At 43.2% G+C, this 21,747-nt stretch overlaps 1 protein-coding gene across 1 annotated transcript in view; it reads right to left on the bottom strand.

Annotated features, from left to right (window-relative positions):
* The window catches only part of LOC118842337 (piezo-type mechanosensitive ion channel component 2-like), a 105,242-nt gene that overhangs the window by 7,791 nt on the left and 75,704 nt on the right, over positions 1–21,747 (bottom strand). Inside the window, exons 30-36 of the mRNA XM_036749897.1 lie at positions 15,079–15,216; positions 12,762–12,973; positions 10,439–10,597; positions 9,026–9,173; positions 7,627–7,815; positions 6,490–6,582; positions 4,595–4,764 (exon numbers count right to left, since the gene is read on the bottom strand). Of these exons, the coding sequence (XP_036605792.1) occupies positions 4,595–4,764; positions 6,490–6,582; positions 7,627–7,815; positions 9,026–9,173; positions 10,439–10,597; positions 12,762–12,973; positions 15,079–15,216 (1,109 nt within the window). The remainder of the gene's footprint in view (positions 1–4,594; positions 4,765–6,489; positions 6,583–7,626; positions 7,816–9,025; positions 9,174–10,438; positions 10,598–12,761; positions 12,974–15,078; positions 15,217–21,747) is intronic.

Raw genomic sequence — 21,747 nt, 5'->3', positions numbered from 1 at the left:
AATATGTCTGAAGCTAGATTTCAGAGGGTTTAGAAGAGAGTAGAGGAAGTAGAAGTACTTAGTATAGATGACTTTCTCAAGTCGTTTAATTGAGAAGGGGAGAAGAGGTATAGGATAATAACTAGCGGGGATTGTCAGATCAAATGAAGGTTTATTTAAGGATGGGGCATGTTTGTAGGCAGCAGGGAAAACCCAATAGATAGAGACTGAAGATAAGACCATGAATGGGGTCAATCTTCTGGAGAAGACAAAAAGAGATAGGATCAACAGCTCATATAGAACAGTTGGCTTTGGCAAGGAAAAGGGCCACTTCTTGATCCAAGACTGGATTGAAGGAGAAGATTGTGGAAGAGGAGTGCTGAGTGATGAGAGGAAGTGCAGGAGAGGGGGAGGGAGGAGAAGGGAGGGAGGGAAAGGCTCTTGAGGAATGACTTCCATTTTTCTTTTTCAGGGAAATATGGGGCAAGGTCCACAGTAAAGGGGGTGGGGGGAGAGGCTACTGTAGGAGGCTTGAGAAGAAACAAGGCTAGGAACAGTTGCTTTGGAGATCGAGATAGCAAATTAATTAGGGATGAGTAGATTCAGTTGAGATTAGATAACATAAATGTGTAGTTGGACCCATTCAGCATGGTTTCATGATTTCTTTCAGCTCTTTCCCATTCCAGGATGGGCATAGGTGCAAAATAGATGGATGGTGGGGATAATCCTGGGGTGGGATTTGGCAGGGTGTGGTTGGCAATAGAACAAGATGATAAGAGATTTGAGAGTAGATGATATTATGGAATTGGGTTGGTTAACCTAGGGGTTGAGATTGGGAAGGGAGGAGACTGTAGCCAGTGTAAGCATAATGGCCTGGGAAAGAACTGAGGAGTGGAGGGAATGAAGGTCTCAGTGAGTATGAAGAACAAAGTTAGGGTATAGACAAATATAGAATGATAAAAGATCATGATTGGATAAAGGAATTCTGGGAAAGTGAATGTGAAAGAAAACACATACCCATGGGTGATGGCAAGATCAAGGGAATGACCATCTCTTCATGTAGCTGAGGTGAAGTCAAGAAGTAGGTCATAAGAATTGAGTAGACTGAGGAACTAGGAAATTAGGGCATTTGTAAGATGAGAGCAGGACATAGAGAGGAAAGACTCTGAGCCAGGTACTGAACTCATTAAGGAAGGATGAGAAATGTCTTAGGAGTCAAGAGATAACAACCACTAGGTTATAGAATGGATGATAAATTTGGATAACATGAAGAGGAGAGTCTAGAAATGGCAACTGGGGGAAAAGAGTACTCTGATTCTCCCACTGTGACCTGATGAATGAGAAAAAGCCTAGTCAGTACTGGAATTAGGATGAAGGTATTATTAGAAGGGAGCCAGTTTTCGATGAGTTCCAGAAAAACGAAAGAAGAAAGGAAGAGGTTTAAGATGAAGAAGGTTTGTTAATTACAGAGCAGGTATTCCAGAAGGCACAGTGGAAGGTGTGGGCTGATCCAGAGTGGGACAGTGGGGTAGGGCTGAGTTTGTAAGAGAGCAGCCTGTTGGGGTAGAGGGACCTCAGTACCTGGGGGTTAAGCATCACTGGGATGGGGCAAGTATAAAAGGATGGAGTGTGCTAATCTTTGAGCAATGAGTCTAAGCAGAGTATCAGTGGTTAGAGAGAAGGATATTGAGAGGTTCATGATTAGATCATTTGAGGTCATCCCTCAAGGCCCAGCCTTGTAGCAGGTGGTAATGTGTTCTTGGAGGCCACCTCATGGGTAAGATTCCTGGGAACTATTAGGGGAGGGTGAGGAGAGGAGTTCTTTTTTTTTCTTAGTGATTATTTAATATATTTAGTTTTCAGCATTGATTTTCACAAGAGTTTGAATTACAAATTTTCTCCCCATTTCTACCCTCCCCCCCACTCCAAGATTGTGTATATTCTGGTTGCTCTGTTCCCCAGTCAGCCCTCTCTTCTGTCACCCCACTCGAGGAGGGGAGTTCTTGAGCAATGGGGATGAGTTTGCCTCAAACTATCCACATCCTCACGTGGGACCCTTGTGAAACATTTGTACTTTCCTTGCAACAACCTATGAGATTAATGGTGCTAGTATTATTATGATTTTATGAAGAATGGCTGCTGTGCTTTGGAAATGAAAGGGAAGAAAATGGAAGAACAAAAGAAAATCATTTTAAATGGTGGTAGAAAATAATATGCCAGAGGTTGGAGTCTTCAGAGGGTAGAGGAAGAGACCCTAGGTTCAGTAAAACCCATGTTTTCTAGTCCCAAGGATGTATTGGAAAAGAAACTTCATTGAGTATTTTAAAGGGAATAAGGACAAGAAGCAATATTGGTTTAAAGAGAAGTTGGCGCATCTACTAGAATCACCAAGTCCCATGGTTATAAAGGCCCACAGAGATCAGCTTAATCAAACCATATACAAATGAATGCCCTCTGCAACATTTCTAACAAGCAGTCATCCAGCCTCTTAAACTTGGATGCTTCTAGTCATCAGGAACCTACAATTCACTTTGGGACAGTTCTGATTACTAATATGGCCCAAACCTGCATCTCTGCTACTTTCCCCCATTGCTCGTAACCTTAAATCCTAGTAGTAGTAGCTGCCAGTTCCAGTTGGGCAACACAGTTCCTCCCTCCCTCCCTCCCTCCCTTCCTCCTTCCTTCCTTCCTTCCTTCCTTCCTTCCTTCCTTCCTTCCTTCCTTCCTTCCTTCCTTCCTTCCTTCCTTCCTCTCCCCTTCCTCTCCTTTCATCCACATAGGGAATCATACCCCTAACTGTGGATGCTCTGCCCAAAGGAATATAAATTTTGATCACTGAAACCTAGTAAGATATCTTGGAGTTTATGGGCTAGATTCCCTTTTTTAAGGACCGTGCCTTAAAACCAAATCACTCTGGCTCTCATTGGTTGGCCAACAATAGGTCCAGCCAAAACCTCACTTTGTCATTGTTTGGATTCTGATGGCTCAGAGTGAGTGTAAATAGTAATTGTTCTGTTTCAGCCAGAAACCCTGAGGATCTTCCTCTCCCAGACTGATTTTATTTATTTTTTAACTCGGTAAAAGAGGCCATTCCTTGCCTCATTTTTACCTAGCCTTAATCACTGAATGGGCATCGCCTCAGATAAACTGAGACCCGGAACGACCTTAGCTTAAAAAGGCCAAGGCCTCCCACTGCCTCAGAGCCATCTTCAGTTATCCTGATCTGTGTCTTGCCACTGGACCCAGATGGCTCTGGTGGAGAGAGTGAGGCTGGTGACTTTGCACAGCCCTGCCTCACTTAAATCCAATTCATTTGCAAGTCATGACATCTCCTTCCTGATGTCGTGGTCCTCTTCGAGGATGAAGGACAAAAAACAAATGACAAATACTAAAGGGAAATCTGAATTTGACCATACTCTGTCTATATCAGGAGACACAGAATTAGTGTCATCAAGGGAAAAGAGGATAGAAATTCAAAAAATAACTTTTGCTTTCTGTGGCACCCACACATATTCTGTTATGCTCAGCAAAAAGGCCACAGCTTAAAGGAGCTACACAAAGAGTCTGGAAATACCTACATGGGCTCGTTCCTGATGTGGGTAAGCATTTGGACAATTTGGTCTCTCATTTCCTTATCTTGGTAACACACGGTGTACTTGCCGGATGCTTCAACATTCTTGACTATAGACACATTCCTGAAAGGGGAGGATGAAGTTCAGCTAGGAATGCTGAGCTAGGCCCAGCTAAAGTCCACAGGGTGGAAAAGGCTGCTTCCTGCCCCACTCCCAAGCTCTGACTCAAATTTTGCTTCCAGCCTCCCAGCCCCAGCTGCTGCAACCAGGCAACCGAAGGGAAATGAAATCTTAATTGCTTCTAGCCTCAAAACATGAGCTGCTCTAGCCCAGGCACATCCTTGGGGACACCCCACCCAAGCTGCCCCAGCACACATGAGCCAGAGGAGATGGGGAGTGGCCACAGAGAAAGGACCCTGCTGGAGGAAGCTTGTTTTCTTCTCCATTCCCTACTCTTCTTGCCTCAGTCGAACTTGGATCATAGATAGGATTAGTGCTGGACGGGGGTTTTATGTTTAAACCTACTACCACCACCCCCTTACTTTATGCATGAAGGTGGGGGTGGGGTAGGGGAAATTGGGAGGACCTGCCAAAGGTTTATAAACAATAAATAACAGGGCTGGGATGTGAACTGAGGTCCTTTGACATCACCCCTAAATTCCTACACAGGATAGAAGTAACTGCTTCCGAACAAATTAAATAGGCACATTGGCTAAAGGTTAAAAGGTACTAGAAATTAGGCAGTGTGGTAAAAGGGGGAAAACCTCCACTGGATTTATAATCGCAAGACCTGGGTTCAAATCCCAGCTCTGCCACAAATGGGTGACTCTACCCACCTCTGGGGAAAAAAGCTGCCTGAATGCTTTCTGACACTGACTTGTAGGTCAGTAAGCAACTAAAGAATAAATCAAAACTACATTTATTAAGTACATTCCTCTGTGTAGAACCGTGCAAGAGATTGAAGTCCCTGCTGAAGATCCTGAAATATCTGCCTTTGGGGGCTCAGACATGCAGAAAATGCCCTGGATGGGATAGACAGTTACCTCTGAACGGTCCACAACAAGGTGACATAGAGAGCTGTGGCTGTGGAGAGCTCGGTGATCATGGCTGCCCGGTTGGCAGGGCTGATGTTCCAGAGCAGGCTGGCATGACTTTTGATCTTTGCCACAATGATGTCCTCGGCATGATAGTTTGATATGAACTGCATGGCAGCCTGGGGTTTGGGGAAGGGAGGAAAGGGAAGGGAGAGCAGGGAGTGTGAACTGTTTAATACTAGGACACAAGCCCTAGACCATACAGATCATCCAGGGGAGATGGTCCTCAACAGGGGTTTGTGAATGGTTTTTATTTTTGTATTTTGATAACTATATTTCAATAAACTTGGTTTCCTTTGTAATCCTATATATTTTACCTTATGCATTTAAAGACATTATTCTAAGAAGGGCTCCAAAGGCTTCACCAGACAACCAGAGGGGCACATGATGCAAAACAAAGCAAAACAAAAAACCCAGTTAAGAACCTGTTACAGTAATTAAGGTGGGACTCTCTACTGTTTTCTCTTGGAATGCTGAAGTAATCAAAGACCTTTGATGAGTCTTGCTTTTCAAATGTAATGGCCAGCAAAGTGGACTTTTTGCTGTCTTTGTTTTGGAAGTGCTGCTCAGCTCTAAGGAATCTTTGATTGAATTGAGAGTCTTTGATGACCTGCTTACATCAAGGGAAGGCCTAGTTCACTGTGAGTTTGAGTCTCATGGTTGTGACTCCCTTAGACCCTGAAGAAGCATTTAGGTCACGTGGGCTTGAGTCACATGGTTGTGATGCCCCTGGACCCTGAGACATGTATATAAGATCTGAAGTTGGCATTTTGTCTTTGGGGGCACACTTATTAGAAGAGTGTTGGTGATTTGGCCAGACAAGACTCTGGGTAGCTGTTAGAGCCCCCCCTGCTTTGAAAACCCAGATGTTGGTACCTCTCTCTCTCTGGTAACTATGTAATTCCCTGATCAGATTTCTGTGTGTTTGCTCTTATGTAATATATGCTTGTAATTTCTGTTTGTATTCTCTCTGAAGTTCAGGGTGCTGGCTTTTCCTCCTGAACTAAATGAATGGTATATGTATATTTAATTAAAGTGATATTGTTAACCCCTTAAAGTTGCTTTCCTTAGAAAAGCAGATCAAAGAATCTGTGCTAGCAGCTCTCCTGTGTGCTGGTGTTATTGGTCTCTCACCCCCACAACATCTGCTACAACATTACAGAACCCCTGCTCTAAATCAAGCCTTTCACTATACCGAAGCAGATAGGTGGCTTGGTGGAGACTGTAGGACTTGGAATCAGCAAGACTGGAATTTGAATCCTGCCTCAGACACTTAACTATCTGTGTGACTTTGGGTAAGTCATTTAACCTCTCTCAGGTTTAAATTTTCTCATCTGTAAAATGGGAGGTAATAACAGCTCCTCCCTAACAAGGCTGTTGTGAGGATCAAATGAGGTAATGAGGGAACATATGCAAATTACCTGGTAAGCCTTAAAGGCATATATAAATGTTAATGATGATAATGATGATACAACTGAGGCCCAAAGAACAGAAGAAACTTTGCCCAAGGTCACCTAGCAAGTTAATGGCAAGGATGATAATAGATCCCAAATCCCCTGCCTTTTAGCCCAGGGATTTTTCCATCATGCCGCATGAAGAATGAAAGAAAAAAAAAATCAAAATGCAAAAGCATTCTCTTCTAATTCGAAAATACAAGGTCTCTTTAACCATCCTTAAGGGCCCTCCAAAAGAATATACAGACTCCTGAGGTGCCTTCTTGGTGTTTGGCTAGGCAGTTACCTTCCCACCACTAAGAGAGCTAAGATAAGGGAGAAAAGACCAATGGAAGGAGAATCGAATTCCTCATGAGCGGATGATTTCTTGGTGCTTTGAGAGGCACTTACCGGATGGAAAGCATACTGAGCTGTCAGGTTGTCAAATGCTTCCTGAGAGAAGGGGACAAGATTTTGCTGCTGAGAACTCATGGTAAAAAGAGTCTAGGGAAAAGAAAATGACATTGAAGTGCATCCATTTGGTAATGGTCATTCGTTAAGTATACACAGTGTCCCAAAAGTTTTAGTGCACTTTTAAGTTGTAATAGCTATTAAATAGCTTTAATATTGATATTTAATATTGAGGTTGAATAGTTTTGAAAAGCTTTAGTACTGATTAACATATTTTTTAATAGCTACTAAAGCTTAAAACCACACTAAGACTTTGGAGACACTATGTATACTAAGCATCTACTTAGTGTATCCAGCTTTGGGCTACTCACACCGTGGAGACACAAGGAACCTACTAGAGCTTCAGGGAGAATCAAGAGTCACAGAGGAGACAAGACACACACACACACACACACACACACACACACACACACACACACACACGTCAAGTGACAAAAAGATATGTTCCAATAATAACTTATATTTCCATTGTGCCTTAAAGTTTATGGCACACTTCTTTCACAACAACCTGGTGAGGTGGGTAATGGCAGAATGACTATCTTCATTTTTGAATGAGCAAACTGAAGCCTGGATTAGTTATGTGGTGTATCCAGAGTCCTTAGAGCTATGACATGCTGGAATCTGGACTAGAAGCCAGATCTTTGGACTCCAGTTCTCACTCGATTTCCCACTATGCTGTGCTGTCTTTTTTCTATGCTTTTGGATGTGAATAGGTGCTAAACTGTGTGGTTCTGCCCCTAGGTGGTGAGAAAAGAGGGTTATCAGTGTGTGCTGGAGTAGTCAGAGATGGCTATGGGTCCCAAAGAGTGCCCAAAGAGGCAGTAAGGAGGGTGAAAAATTCAAGTAAAGAAGATGGATGGGATAAGCAAAGACTCCAAAGCCATATTGGACGTACTGTAAGCAGGAACACAGTGAGAAGACCCACTTGGTTGGAGTAGAGGGTTTGATTTACACAAGAACGAGTGAGAAGGTTAGGAAAGATTGGCTGGAGACAAATAATGGAGATCCATGAAAGCCAATCTAAATCCCACTCCCCCACTGCCACCATTTTCTTTGCTCCTCTCCCCATTTCCTTACCTCATAACCACTGATGGAAATTTTGATGGAGACATCTAGGGGCTGGTTGGTCACTCCCCCTACTGACTTCAGCAGAGACATGAAAACCAGTGGGAACCACATGAGGAAAACTAGTGCCAAAGTAATGACACCGCCCTGTCCATACTTCACGATCTTCTTCTTCCGCTGCCCTGGTAGATGGGGGTATTTCTACAGAGGAGAATAAGGGTGGCCGAGGAGGAACAGAGAGAAAGGGAAGAACACAGTTACACCAACTAGGGACGTGAAGGCCTGCTCTCCTTGGGCTGGACAAAAGCAGACTGGCAATAATAGTTTAAAATGGCAGGGGCAGGAAGGGTGTGTAATGAGGGAAGGTTGATCCAGGGAATTCCATGAGCCCAGGAATAATCATGCCCAGGGTTGAGGCCTAGTTAGGTCCAAGCTGAGAGCAAAGATAGCACAGTAATGGCTATTGGTTAAGTGTGGAAGGATTTAGGCTGAGCTATCAATTCCTTAAACAGAGTGTTAAACAGAGATCTCAATGACAGAGATGGGAGGGGCTCAATGCCAGGGTTGAGGAATAAAGGATGAGGGGAAGGGAAGGGTATCATTTTAGGAAAATAGAACTTATAGGTGGAAGGAAACCCGTTTCATTTTACAAATAAAGAAACTGAGGCAAGAGGGAAGATGTGTTTTACTCAACATCACACAGGAATATTTTTCAAACAAATAATCTGACTCCCAATTCATCACTCTTACCACTCTCCTACACTACCTCTCCATGCCTCCTCGATGGATAGCAGCTGATGGGAATGGGTTGGAATTTACAGAATGACAACCAGCCTGGTTGGTAACCAGACCGTTCCACATCAGGCTTTGCAATGCGCCACAGAAGCAGCCAATCAATCTCACATAAGGCAATTACTATGACGTAGTTAGGTGGCACAGCAGATAAAGTGTTGGCCCTTGAGTCAGGAGGACCTGAACTCAAATCCAAACTCAGATGTTTACTAGCTGTGTGACCTTGCACAAGTCACTTAATCTTGTTTGCCTCAGTTTCCTCATCTGTAAAATGAGAAGGAAACAGAAGGAAATGGCAAACCACTCCAGTATCTTTGCCAAGAAAACCCCAAATGGGGTCAGAGTTAGACATGACTAATCAACAACAAAAAAAAAGTTGGGAGGCAGCTTTGTGGCTCAGTGGATAAAGCACTGGGCCTGGATTCAGGAAGACCTGAGTTCATATCCAGCCTCAGATACTTACTAGCTGTGTGACCCTGGGCAAGTCACTTAACCTCTGTTTGTCTTAATCCACTGGAAGAGGAAATGGCAAACCACTTTGACAAGTATTTTTGCCAAGAAAACCCCATATGGGGTCACAAAGAGTCTGACATGACTGAACAACAACATGATTGCACACCTTCTCAGATTCCCTCCAGCATTTCATGATGAAAATACTGGCATACAGGTCCTCCAGGCAGATCCAACTAGACAGGCTGAGGACAGTGTCAGTCCATATCCAGTCCATAACTGCTCTCAGCTCCAAAAGGAAAGGCACAATTCGAAAACTAGAAGAGGAGACAAAATCCTGGGATATCTGCTCCATACCTGCCATCTCACCCCTCAAAGTCCCAAGAACTGAACTCTGATCCATTGCTTGAAGGGAGGAGAGTTGTCACTCCTAGAGCAGATGTTGGTCCCCATTCCAGATGTTTCTAAACCATCTTACCATGTTTACATTGTTATTCTTCCTATATTCCTCTGAATCCATTCCCTATATATGGAGGAACCTCAACAGGGAAAGTGTATTTGCAGGTGAACCAGCCAGATGGTGGTGCACCCCAAGGGAATGTTTGTGAAATGCAAAAAGCAAAAGAGAGGAGGGGCAACAAGGGGAATGCATATGGCACACGATTATTCTTAAAATCATTTCACAGAATCTCAGAGTTGGCAAGGACCTCAGAGGTCACTTTGTCCAACCCCTACTGGAACAGACAACCCTTCTACTGGTTATGGGGAGCTCACTACCTCCCAAAGCCGATATTCCACTTTTGGACAGCTCCAGGTGCTAGGAAGCTTTCCCTTTATATCTAGCCAAATTCTGCTCTTCTGAAGCATCTACCTACTGCTTTTATTTCTTTCCTCTGGGATCAAGAAGATCACATCTAATTGCTCTATCTCATAACGGTCCATCAGATATTGAAAATAAAAGTGTCCTGTTTCTCACTTTACCCCCAAAGTTCTCTACTCCAGACAAAACAGCATCAGTTCCTTCAGCTGAGACTCATGTGTGTGACGTCTTATCGCTGTCTTGTTTGCCCTCCTCCGGCTACTGTCTGCATGTCAAAGTCTTTAAAAATATGTCATCCAGAACTGAACCCAGAATCCTAAATGCTATTGGACTAGGATAGAGGAGAGCAGGGTTATCACCTCCCACATCCCAACTTCTGTTCAGAATGTTTTTGGTCCTGCAGCCAAAACTCACATTCACATTTTGGTCTTCTACATGATAATGTTGACTCATATTGTTTGCACTTCATAGAAACCCCCCAGGCCTTGTTTGTATCTGAACTGCTGCCTGGCTTAGTACTATTCCCTTGGAGGGATCTGCCCTAGAGTCCTCCCATGAGTAAGTTGTGAGTCATCGAAGACAACAGATGTTACTCAATTGTACATTTGGACACCAAAAATTTCACTCTAGTCCCTATGTCCTTTTGGAAAAATCATGGGATGGCTGAAGATTCAGTTCTGGCATAAATATCCCTGAGATTTTTCCTGTAAATAACCATGACAACACAAGGTTTTGTGGAAGGCATGAAGTCTTCTTATTTACCCTTGAAATAGGAAGAGGTTAATAAAATTGAAGTTTTTGGTCAGAAAATTGCCCAGGATACGATTTGGGTAGCCACATTTGATCTGATAGGCTGACAAGCCAAAGTAAATACATTTGACCAGGTACCAAATCTGAGCCACGTAGTTTGCACTGAACCTCCTGCAAGTAAACAGAAAAATCTGTTATTGTTAAACTCCTGAAACCTCAGTTTTCCGCCTGTGTCATGGAGAGAATAACCCCTGCCTTATTGTTGTGGTCTGGAAAAACTTTTTTTTTTTCTGATTTAATCTTTCTCCATCCAATAGGCTCTCTGTGCCCAAACCATGCCCCCTCCTCCTGCCTGATAACTTCTCTCTCTAGCTCTGCCCCTTTTCTGGGAAGCATAGCTAATTAACATTTCCCTACCGGAGGGGTGGGAAACCAATTAGACTTATGGCATGCCCCAACCCACTTCCCCATAAAATACCAGAGCAACCCTCACCTCAGAGCCTCCCTAACCTTGGAGCTGCCCTGAAGCATAGAACAATGTTGAACTGAGGAGTCCAAGACCATTTGTGAATTCCTCCTTCTGCTGTGACCCGAAGACCATAAGGCCAAGGCTTTTGACATCATCTCTGTATTCCTGCCCCAGTCCAGCTTTATAAAGCTTGCCCTAATACCCTTTCCTAGTTATCCTAACTCTATTCTCTGTGTTCCCTTGGATGGCTAAGTCACATGGCCTTCCCTTTTCAATGTTCCCTTAAATGTGCCCCAAAAAGGAGCCTACTGCTTTTAGCATTAGGCTCAATGTCCCAACTGACTCTTCCATCAAGTTCTTTTTAGTCCCAGAAACAGATCCTCTGAAAGACAACAGCATAGGCATTTTAGATTTGGAAGAGACCTTAGAGATCATCCATTTTACAGAAGATGAAATGGAAACAGAGTCACAGGAGTTGAAGTGATTGATCCAAGGCCATACACATATTGAATAGGGGTGCTGGGTCTTGAACACACAGGTCTCTGAATTTGATCAAAGTCTAGTACTTTTTCTGCTAGAAAGATAGATAGATAGATAGATAGCTATATGTAAACATGAACAATATTGTGATAATAATTGTTCTTTGTGTGATGGAGAGGGAGATGTGGCAATCCTTATACTGAACTATACCATTTGAATGGGTCTTTTTTGGTCAGAACGCCTGGAATCCTCTTCTACTTTTAATTCTTTCTTTAAATTATTATAATAAACTTTTAATCTATTATAGTATAGCATTATAGCCTTTTAATTCTTTTCTTTTCCATTTCTAACAAAGGCTTCTCAGTGTAGGGAAGGCACTATAATAGGTGTTAACATCATAGTTTACCCAGGCAAGTACTTTCTGTGTTAAGTTTATTATTCCCCTGACTTACTTAACTGGATCACTAAAGGTCATCTAATTAGCTCTTTACTGACTTCCCAGCAGAAACCAGGGAAAAATATATTCCGCTCCAGTCATAGGGCACTGCCAGTGGCTTTCCCAGGAGAGGCATGGTGGTACTCAAAGGATGACCAGCCTCCAGCGATCTTTACCACAAGACATTAGCACCAAGCCTGGTCCTGCCACAAAGCCATATCCCACCACCATTATTAGATCCTGAAAATCTTCAAGTACCCACTCAAGACAGTTTTCCAACCATGACTGGAATGCTCTCCTTCTTCACCTCCACCTCCTGGCTTCCTTGACTCAGCTCAAATCTCATTTTTGCAAAAGGCCTGTCCGTATCCTCCCACGGCCTGTGCCTTCCCTCTGAGATTGCCTCCCATTTACTCCATAGACATCTTGTATGTATATAATTTTGTATGTTGTCTCTCCCATTAGAATGTGAGCTCCTTGAGAGCAGGGACTTTTTTTCCCTTGCCTTGTATCCCCAGAGCTCGGCATGGTACTTGTCATATCATAAACCCTTAATAAATGCTTGTTGGCAAATTGAATGAGGTTTGAAGCTAAAAAATGAAGACATCTCCCCTGTCCTGCTGCTATCTAGGAGAAATCTTCCAGCCTCATGACATTGAGCTTATGACGGGTTCCTTTGAGCAAGTCAAAAAGATTGTACCTCTCTCATTTCAGTGAAAAGTTTGTATGGCTCAAGGAACATTCCTCCTCCTTGTTCTCACTGTGCACTCAGAGGAGTGCCTTGCACATAGTGCTTAATAAAAGTCATTAGATTCAATTGAGTTGAACTGTCTATACTATTCATACTTAACCACATGGGAGCATTGAGTACTTTGGGTTTTTCATGTCCTTGGAAATAGAATGAAAGATTTTCCCCTACATTGATTTTTTTTGTCCCCCATCAGAAATACCTCTTGGTTACTTCAGGAAGAATGAAAAACAGCCAGAAGTGAACTCCGATGACAAGGACAACCTGAAATACACACTTGCCATACATGTTCTTTCTCAGGTAGATGGCACGGTCCACAACCATGCTGCCGAACTGGATAAGGATCATTGCCAAGAAAGTTTCTGGCACCTGGTCCTCAGAAAGTGTCTCAGAAAAGTCAGCAGCTGAGTATTTCTAACAAGATGAGAGATACCGGTTAGAAAAACACAATCTTCAGGGTATATGGAACAGCTGGTAGAAACAACCCACCCAACTGAGTTAGTCCTCCTTAGATACCTTCGTGATCAGGTCACAATCTTGGTCAGAAAATTTTAATGGCTCTCTAGTTCCTATATAATAAATGCCAAACCCATTATCCTTACATCTAAGACAACAGGATAGAATGATTTTTAGAGTAAGAAGAGACTTAGAGGTCATTCAGTTTAACCACCTCATTTTACAGAACAGGAAACTGAGATCCAGAGAAGTTAAGTGGTTTACCAAAGATCACCCAGATTGTAAATGTCAAAGCTGGGATTTGAACCCAGGTTTTACGTTTTAAGTCCAATGGTCCTTCCTCCTCCTACTTCATACTCTCAAACCCTTCCACGATCATTCTGCAACCTTTCTCTTCAGATCTGTGTCCACTCCTACCTAACATAAGCCTCTGCTCCTACCAAATTGGTCTCCTCACAGTCCCCTGGCTGTACCTTACACTTCACTGTTATATCTGTGTCCATACCATTCTCTCAACCTATAATGGCTTTTATCCCTCTCTCTCTATTGAAATTTTTTCCATCCTCCAAGGCCCATCTTAAGCACTAACATCTACATTAAATCCTCCCAGCCTGAGGTCAACTCTCTCTATCTCTGTTTCTCTCTGTGTGTTTCTGTCTCTGCCTCTCTCAGCTGCCACAGTACTTTCTGTTCAATAGAATGTAAGCTCCTTGAGGGGACGAATCACTTTTTCTTTTTACTGTGCATCCCCCATACTTAGCAGAGTGCCCTGCACACAGTGTTTAATAATAATCATTAAATTAAATTGAGTTGAATTGTCTATACTACTCACTTAACTACAAATTATAGTGCCTTGTCTCCTTCCTTCCTTCTTTCCTTCCTTCCTTCCTTCCTTCCTTCCTTCCTTCCTTCCTTCCTTCCTTCCTTCCTTCCTTCCTTCCTTCCTTCCTTTCTTCCTTCCTTCCTTCCTTCCTTCCTTCCTTCCTTCCTTCCCTCCCTCCTTCCTTCCCTCCCTCCTTCCTTCCTTCTTCTCTCCCTCCCTTCTTTCCTCCTTCCTTTCCCTTCCTCCTTTTTCCTCTTGTTTATACCTTCCATACATTTCCTCAAGGACAGAGACTATATTCCTTTTTCATCTCGGCATTCCCACAGCTTAGCAACACTTTTCACTTATTCAAAAGCAAGATGAAGAACAGTCAGGAGTTAATGCCAAAATGTCTCAACCAAAGTAAGCGATTAATAAATATTTGTTGAATTGAATTCTCTCCAACTAAATTCTATAACTCTTAACATCATGAATTGTGTCTTCCTCTTTGTATTTCCCACATTGCCTAACACTGTGTTCTGACCATGGCAGATATTTAGTAAATCCTTGATGATGACAATGGGCAGAGCTGTAACCAAAGTTCTGGTGCCTTGGGCAATCGGTACAGAGTGTGCTGGCAGCCTGCTTAGGACTAGAGAGCCCAGAAAAGACCTAAGGGAGGGAATACAGAGGATCAGGGTATAGAAGGAAGCAGGTTGCCTCAACTCAAAAAGATTCTATTGCTTCTTTCCTTTCCTCTCCTTCTCTTACCCCAGACACTTGTCTTGGTGCCTCCAGAAGTTGTTCTATTTACTCCCATGGTGAGCCAGTAGTAGGAAGCACAGAGCATAAATAGAGCTGAGGGGGAAGGACACAAATAGGGAAGGAAGAAATCATAAGCAAGCCGATCTGCCAGGACAGCAGAGAGTGATCATCAATGCCCAGATGGCCAGTGGCCACCACTTGTCCTGCTTCCCAGCTTTCACTTTAATTAACAATAGAAGCAAAACAACTTAATATAAGCCTTGGACATAGCACAAAAAACAACAACCATTTCAGTAATGGAATCTGCAAAACTGGCATTTGAAGCAAAAAGATTTCTTTGCTGCCATTCAGCAAGCCAAGGGCCAGACTCTTCTTGCAATGTTCCCAGTTCACCCTCCTTAAAAGTGTGGCAGTAGAGGGGAGCTCCAAGGCTCTGAGAAGCCCCGGGGGAAGCCAGAGTGCTGAGTCATGCAAGTTGGAAAGAGACTGTGCTTACTCCAAAGGCCCAGTATCCAAAGATGATGATAAGAAAGTTGATGCCCTCCACCAGGAACATGAAGGCATAGACATCACACACGGGGCTGAATTCTGGGTGGATGATGTTGTAGAAGAACTGTCTGATGGGCCAATGGATCTGGAGGGCACTAGGGAGCCAAAGGTAAATGCAATGATGACCTATACCTGAACTATACAGCTCATCATAGACTGTCAGAATAGAAAAGGACCTCATGGTACAGTCAATATCTTCTTCTCACCATCATATAGGGCTTCTCATGTCTGCTAAGTACTTTACATATGTTAACTTATTTGATCCTCACAACAGCCTTATCAGGTAAGTGCTATCATTATCCCCATCAGCCGTAAACTGAGGCAAAAAACAGTTAAATGATTTGCCCAGGATCACACAACTAGGAAGTCTCTGAGGCAGGATTCAAACTCAGGCCTTTCTGACTCCAAGTCCAACTTCAAGGATGCTGTAGCCCCATCTTTAGCAGCTACAGCTCCTCAAGACCCAGAAATGACTCCTAAAAGTTCTGGTTACCAAAGTCTATGGCACGATCAAATGGTTCAACATCAGAAACAGATACGGTTTTATCAAGTGAAATGATATTAAGGAGGATGTATTACCAACCGTATTGCTGTTGCACCCTAAGGACTATGGGATCTTTCTGTCTTTCAGCTGAAACCATTAATATGTCTTATTTCACACATTAGAATAAGAGTTCTTAGAGGGCATAGACTATCCTGCTTTTCTATTTGTATCTTTTGTACAAAGTAGGTGCTTAATAAATGCCTTTTCATTCATTCATTTGATGAATGAATTTGAGCTGGAAGGATCCTTAGACCATAAAATGTCAGAACTGACATTAATCTTAGCAATCACCAAGTCCATTTTACTCCCCCTATTTCTCAGGATCACTGCCCAAGGGTCACTTGATGAGATAGTGAAAACATCAGAACTTGAACCCAGGTTCCCTGATTCCGGGTCTAAGGCTCTTCTTTCTATCCTTTCCTCTAACAAAACCCCTCTCAATTACGTTTGAGTCACCAGCTTTCTGGATTTCACCAGCTGTTTCTTCAGCATCCTTGCAGCGAGCAGCCTTCCATTGATTGGAAATTTCCTGAACCAGCTCCTTATCTTCCTGGGTCTTCTGTCCTGGGATTCCTCTGAGAAAGACACAACATAGCAGCAATCTTTCTTCTAGGATCACTTTTGGAATCTCTCTCTCTCCCCAAATCCTAACCTACTTGAGTGTAACAATCTGGCTTCTTTTCTGCTGGAGGGAAATGCACATGCCTGATTTAAGGGACAGAGCCATATTCTTTAGAATAAAAGTCTCACTTTGCAGCCCCAGTCTTGCTATTTATTGGTCTATAGATGCCTTTCAGAATAAAGGCAGGGAAGTGGGGTGCGGAGAGGGGGAAATGGGGTAATAGGGGAGGAGTAAGGACCAGAGGAGGCTAAAAGACTGAGAGCCTAGCCAGGAACAATCCTCCAGGTCAAATTCCAGTCACAAAGGAACTTTTCCAAGGGGTACTCCCATTGTATTATGCAACTAGAGACTGAAGATGGGAAGGAAATGATGCGGGGGGGGGGGGAGGATGATTGGATGTACAGCTAGATAACAGAATCATCTAATCTGGGGGTTCTTAACCTATTTTGATATCTGTATTTCAATGTAACTGGCTGCCTTGGTAACCCCACGTACTTTATACATTTAAAAACATTATTCTGAGAAGAGGTTCATAGGCTTTATCTGTCCATTAGGCACACAAAGTTAAGAACCTTAGATCTAATCCAACCTCTTGACTTACCAGAAGGTGAAACTGAGGCACTGAGAGGTTATCACTGTAGAGCCAGTTTTCAAACTATAAAATGAAATAGTCTGAGCCATCCTGGTGTGATAAATAGGACACTGAACTTGGAGTCAGGAAAATTTGAGTTAGATCTTACTTCAGACACTTAGCAGTGGTATATAACCTTGGAGAAGTTACTTAACCTCTGGGCCTCAGTTTCCTCATCTATATAATTGGGGGATTAGAGGCTATGGCCTCTAAGATCCCTTCTATCTCTATTTTTTTTGTCTTTTTCCCATTATTTATTTAACATTTTTAGTTTTCAGCATTAATTTTCATAAGAGCTTGAATTACAATTTTTCTCCCCATTTCTCCCCTCCCCCCACTCCAAGATGGCATATATTCTGCCAGTTCCCCAGTCAACCCTCCTTTCTGTCACCCCACTCCCCCCATCCCCTTTTCTCTTACTTTCTTGTAGGGCAAGATAGATGTTTATGCTCCATTGCCTATATATCTTATTTCCTAGTTACATGCAAAAACATTTTTTTCCTTTGAAAATCTGCTTTTAAAACTTTGAGTTCCAAATTCTCTCCCCTCTTCCCTCCCCACCCACCCTCCCTAAGAAGGCAAGAAATTCAACATAGGCCACATGTGTATCATTATGCAAAACCCTTCCACAATACTCATGTTGTGAAAGACTAACTATATTTTGTTCTTTCCTATCCTATCCTCCATTATCCAATTTTCTCTCTTGACCCTGTCCCTTTTCAAAAGTGTTTGCTTTTGATTACCTCCTCCCCCTATCTGCCCTCCCTTCTATCATCCCCCCCTTTTTTTATCTCCTTCCTCCTTCTTTCCTATGGGGTAAGATACCCAATTGAGTGTGTATGTTATTCCCTCCTCAGGTCAAATTCATGAGAGCAAGATTCACTCATTCCCCCTCACCTGCCCCCTCTTCCCCCCCAACAGAACTGATTTTTCTTGCCACTTTTATGCGAGATAATTTACCCCATACTATCTCTCCCTTTCTCCCTCTCTCAATATATTCCTCTCTCATCCCTTAATTTGATTTTATTTTTTTAGATATCATCCCTTCATATTCAACTCACCCTGTGCCCTCTGTGTGTATATATATGTATATATATATATGCATATTCCCTTCAGCTACCCTAATACTGAGGTCTCATAGATTATACACATCATCTTCCCGTGTAGGAATGTAAACAAAACAGTTCAACGTTAGTAAGTCCCTTGTGATTTCTCTTTCTTGTTTACCTTTTCATGCTTCTCTTGATTCTTGTGTTTGAAAGTCAAATTTTCTATTCTTCTCGGGTCTTTTCACTGAGAAAGCTTGAAAGTCCTCTATTTTATTGAAAGTCCTCTATTTTATTGAAAATCCATATTTTGCCTTGGAGCATGATACTCAGTTTTGCTGGGTAGGTGATTCTTGGTTTTAATCCTGGCTCCACTGACTTCCAGAATATCATATTCCAAGCCCTTCAATCCCTTAATGTAGAAGCTGCTAGATTTTGTATTATCCTGATTGTGTTTCCACAATACTCAAATTGTTTCTTTCTGACTGCTTGCAGTATTTTCTCCTTGATCTGTGAGCTCTGGAATTTGGCAACAATATTCCTAGGAGTTTTCTTTTTGGGATCTTTTTCAGGAGGCAATTGGTGGATTTTTTTCAATTTCTATTTTACCCTCTGGCTCTAGAACATCAGAGCAGTTCTCCTTGATAATTTCTTGAAAGATGATATCTAGGTTCTTTTTTTGATCATGGCTTTCAGGTAGTCCAATAATTTTTAAATTATGTCTCCTGGATCTATATTCCAGGTCAGTGGTTTTTCCAATGAGATATTTCACATTGTCTTCCACTTTTTCATTCCTTTGGTTCTGTTTTATAATATCTTGATTTCTCATCAAGTCACTAGCTTCCACTTGCTCCAATCTAATTTTTAGGGTAGTATTTTCTTCAGTGGTCTTTTGGACCTCCTTTTCCATTTGGATAATTCTGCCTTTCAAGGCATTCTTTTCCTCATTGGCTTTTTGGAGCTCTTTTGCCATTTGAGTTAGTCTATTTTTAAGGTGCTGTTTTCTTCAGTATTTTTTTGGGTCTCCTTTAGCAGGTCATTGACTTGCTTTTCATGGTTTTCTCACATCACTCTCATTTCTCTTCCCAATTTTTCCTCTACTTCTCTAACTTGCTTTTCCAAATCCTTTTTGAGCTCTTCCATGGCCTGAGACCAGTTCATGTTTTTCTTGGAGGCTTTTGATGTAGGCTCTTTGACTTTGTTGACTTCTTCTGGCTGTATTTTTGGTTTTCTTTGTCACCAAAGAAAGATTCCAAAGTCTGAGTCTGAATCTGAGTCCATTTTTGCTGCCTGGTCATGTTCCCAGCCAACTACTTAACCCTTGAGTTTTTCATTGGGATATGAGTGCTTGTAGAGTAGAGAGTACTTTGTTCTAAGCTTGAAGGGATGCGCTGTTGTTTTCAGAGCTATTTCTATACAGCCAGCTCTGCCACACCGGTGCTCCTCCTCCCCCAAGAACTGCCAACCTGGACCTGACTCAGATCTTAAGCAGGCTCTGCACTCCTGCTCAGATCTACCACTTAATTCCTCCCACCAGGTAGGCCTGGGGCCAGAATGAACTGCAGCTGTAGTTCTGTAGCTGCACCACCTCCTCTGTCCCGGGGGCGGTGGCCTAACCGCAAACTCCTTTCACTCTGTCTCCCACAGTTTTTCCCACTAACCTTCTCTGTTGTCTTTGGTGTTTGTGGGTTGAGAAGTCTGGTAACTGCCACTGATTCAGGATGCTAGGGCCTGTTCTGCCAGGCTCCCAGTCTGGTTGGTCTGGGTGCAGCCCATGCTGGGCTCTGCTCTGCTCCGCTCTGCTCCCAGCTCCATGCATGATAGACCTTACCCAGTGACCATCCAGGCTGTCCTGGGCTGGAGCCCTGCTTCCCTCTGCTATTTTGTGGGTTCTGCAGTTCTAGAATTTGTTCAGAGCCATTTTTTATTGGTGTTTGGAGGGTCCTGGGGGAGAGTCCTAGGCAACTCCCTGCTTTCCAGCTGCCATCTTGGCTCCACCCCCCTTCTATCTCTATTTTTGAAACCTAGGTCCTTTGACTTCATATCCTTCCCTCATATATTTCTCAAAGAAGCTGAAGGGGAAGAAGTAGGAGAAAGAGGAGAAGGAGAAAGAAGGAAGGGAGGGAATTGAGGAGTTGGTAGTGAGGAAGCCCAGCCAAGATTGCTAAGAAAGCCCCTACAAGGAATGAGATTTGGGGAATTATGAATGATGACATAAATCTTGAGTTTTTAACAATTTCTTGTTTTTTCAAAGCCCACCTGCATCCAACGGTGTTTGTCTCTTTCTCCAGAAAGCCCACAGAGAGGGGGCCGGCTGAGGAAGAGGATAAGACTCTGCCTGCCAACTCTGGGGACAGTCCCCTGCCTTTCTGCTGCTGTGTCTTTGATTCTTGGACTTTTTAATCTTTTTCTTTTCTTTGCAGTTAGCCTGGCCAGAGGACGGCTCATCCCACAGTCCTAGACTCTGGATGGAGGGAAAAAGGAAGGAATCTGAGGATATATTTTACTGATCTCCCTCCCTCCCCCTGCCTCAGTCCAAAATAGACACACCCTTGGGCCTAAGAGAAGGACAAGCTATGGACGAATGGGGAAGAGCCAAAGATGACACTGCAGGATTCAGTGGGGGGACTCAGAGGCTGAAGGAACCCCAGGAAAACAACCCATGAATCTCAGACTGGGAGCTGTGGTACCCCTCTCACAACACCCCTTCCCAGCCCCAGCCCTGCCACATAATTCTGCTCAACTAAAAATGGATGTGTAGTGTTATAGAGAATATCTGAAATTCAGAGGTTGAACAGGAGGACTGGATTGAAAATATGGTGGGATGCCACCCCACTGTGAGAGAAGGGAGCAGCATTACTTGAGAGCTTCTGAGCTCTCTGGGGGCCAGGCTGCCCAGGGGATGAAGAAGAGCTTCCCCAGGCCTGAGTCTGATAGAATGATCCACCCTTGGCTTCCTTTAAGCCCCAACTAAAATCCCACCTTCCACAGGAAGCCTTCCTCAACCCCTCTTAATTCCAGGGCTTTCCCTCTTTAAATTATTTCCTATTTATTCCATTTATAACTGACTTTGTATATAGTTGTTTGCACATTGTTTCCCTGTTAGATTGTAAGCTCCTTGAGGGCAGGGACTGTCTTTTGCCCCTTTTTGTATCCCCAGTATTTGACACAGTGCCTAGTACACAGTAGGTACTTAATAAATGTTGATTGAATGAGTGAGTGAGTGAATGAATGAATGTCCCTGGAAAGGGTGCCAGTACTTTGGGGAAGGCAAGGCAGGAGAGGGATCTAGCCCCTGAGACTCTGCTAGAAGGCCATGCCTTCCTGGGAATGCCTCTGCCCACCCATTGCCAGGGCTGTTTTTTTCCTTGAAAGCTTTTCTTCTTAAACCCTCAAAGTCAGCTAAATGTCAGCAGCTGGGCAAAGACCATTGGACCAGGAGTCAGAAGAAGTGGGTTCTTGTCCCAGCTCTGACACTAACTCTGGACCACTGTCTGTACCATTGAAATGACAAGTCTGGTGCCTACCCTCGATCTCCATCCCATTCCCATCCCCTTCCCTCTCCCTGGGATTAACTAATTTTGGGTTAGGGCATCTGTAAAATGAGAGCAATGCCTACCTCACTGTATGAGGTTAAAAGGGGCTAGAAAACAGACCTGTGATTTCATTGATATAGGGGAATTACAGCTTAGACAATTCCCTCTGTAGATACAGGTCAGAACTTAGTCTACAGTTAGTAGTCTTAGAGCTCTACTGAGAGCACTGAGCCATCT

Source organism: Trichosurus vulpecula, chromosome 3, assembly GCF_011100635.1.
Source record: "Trichosurus vulpecula isolate mTriVul1 chromosome 3, mTriVul1.pri, whole genome shotgun sequence".
Classification (NCBI taxonomy): Eukaryota; Metazoa; Chordata; class Mammalia; order Diprotodontia; family Phalangeridae; genus Trichosurus; species Trichosurus vulpecula.
Note: the sequence above shows the minus strand (reverse complement) of the source record. Positions and strands in the feature narration are given on the sequence as shown.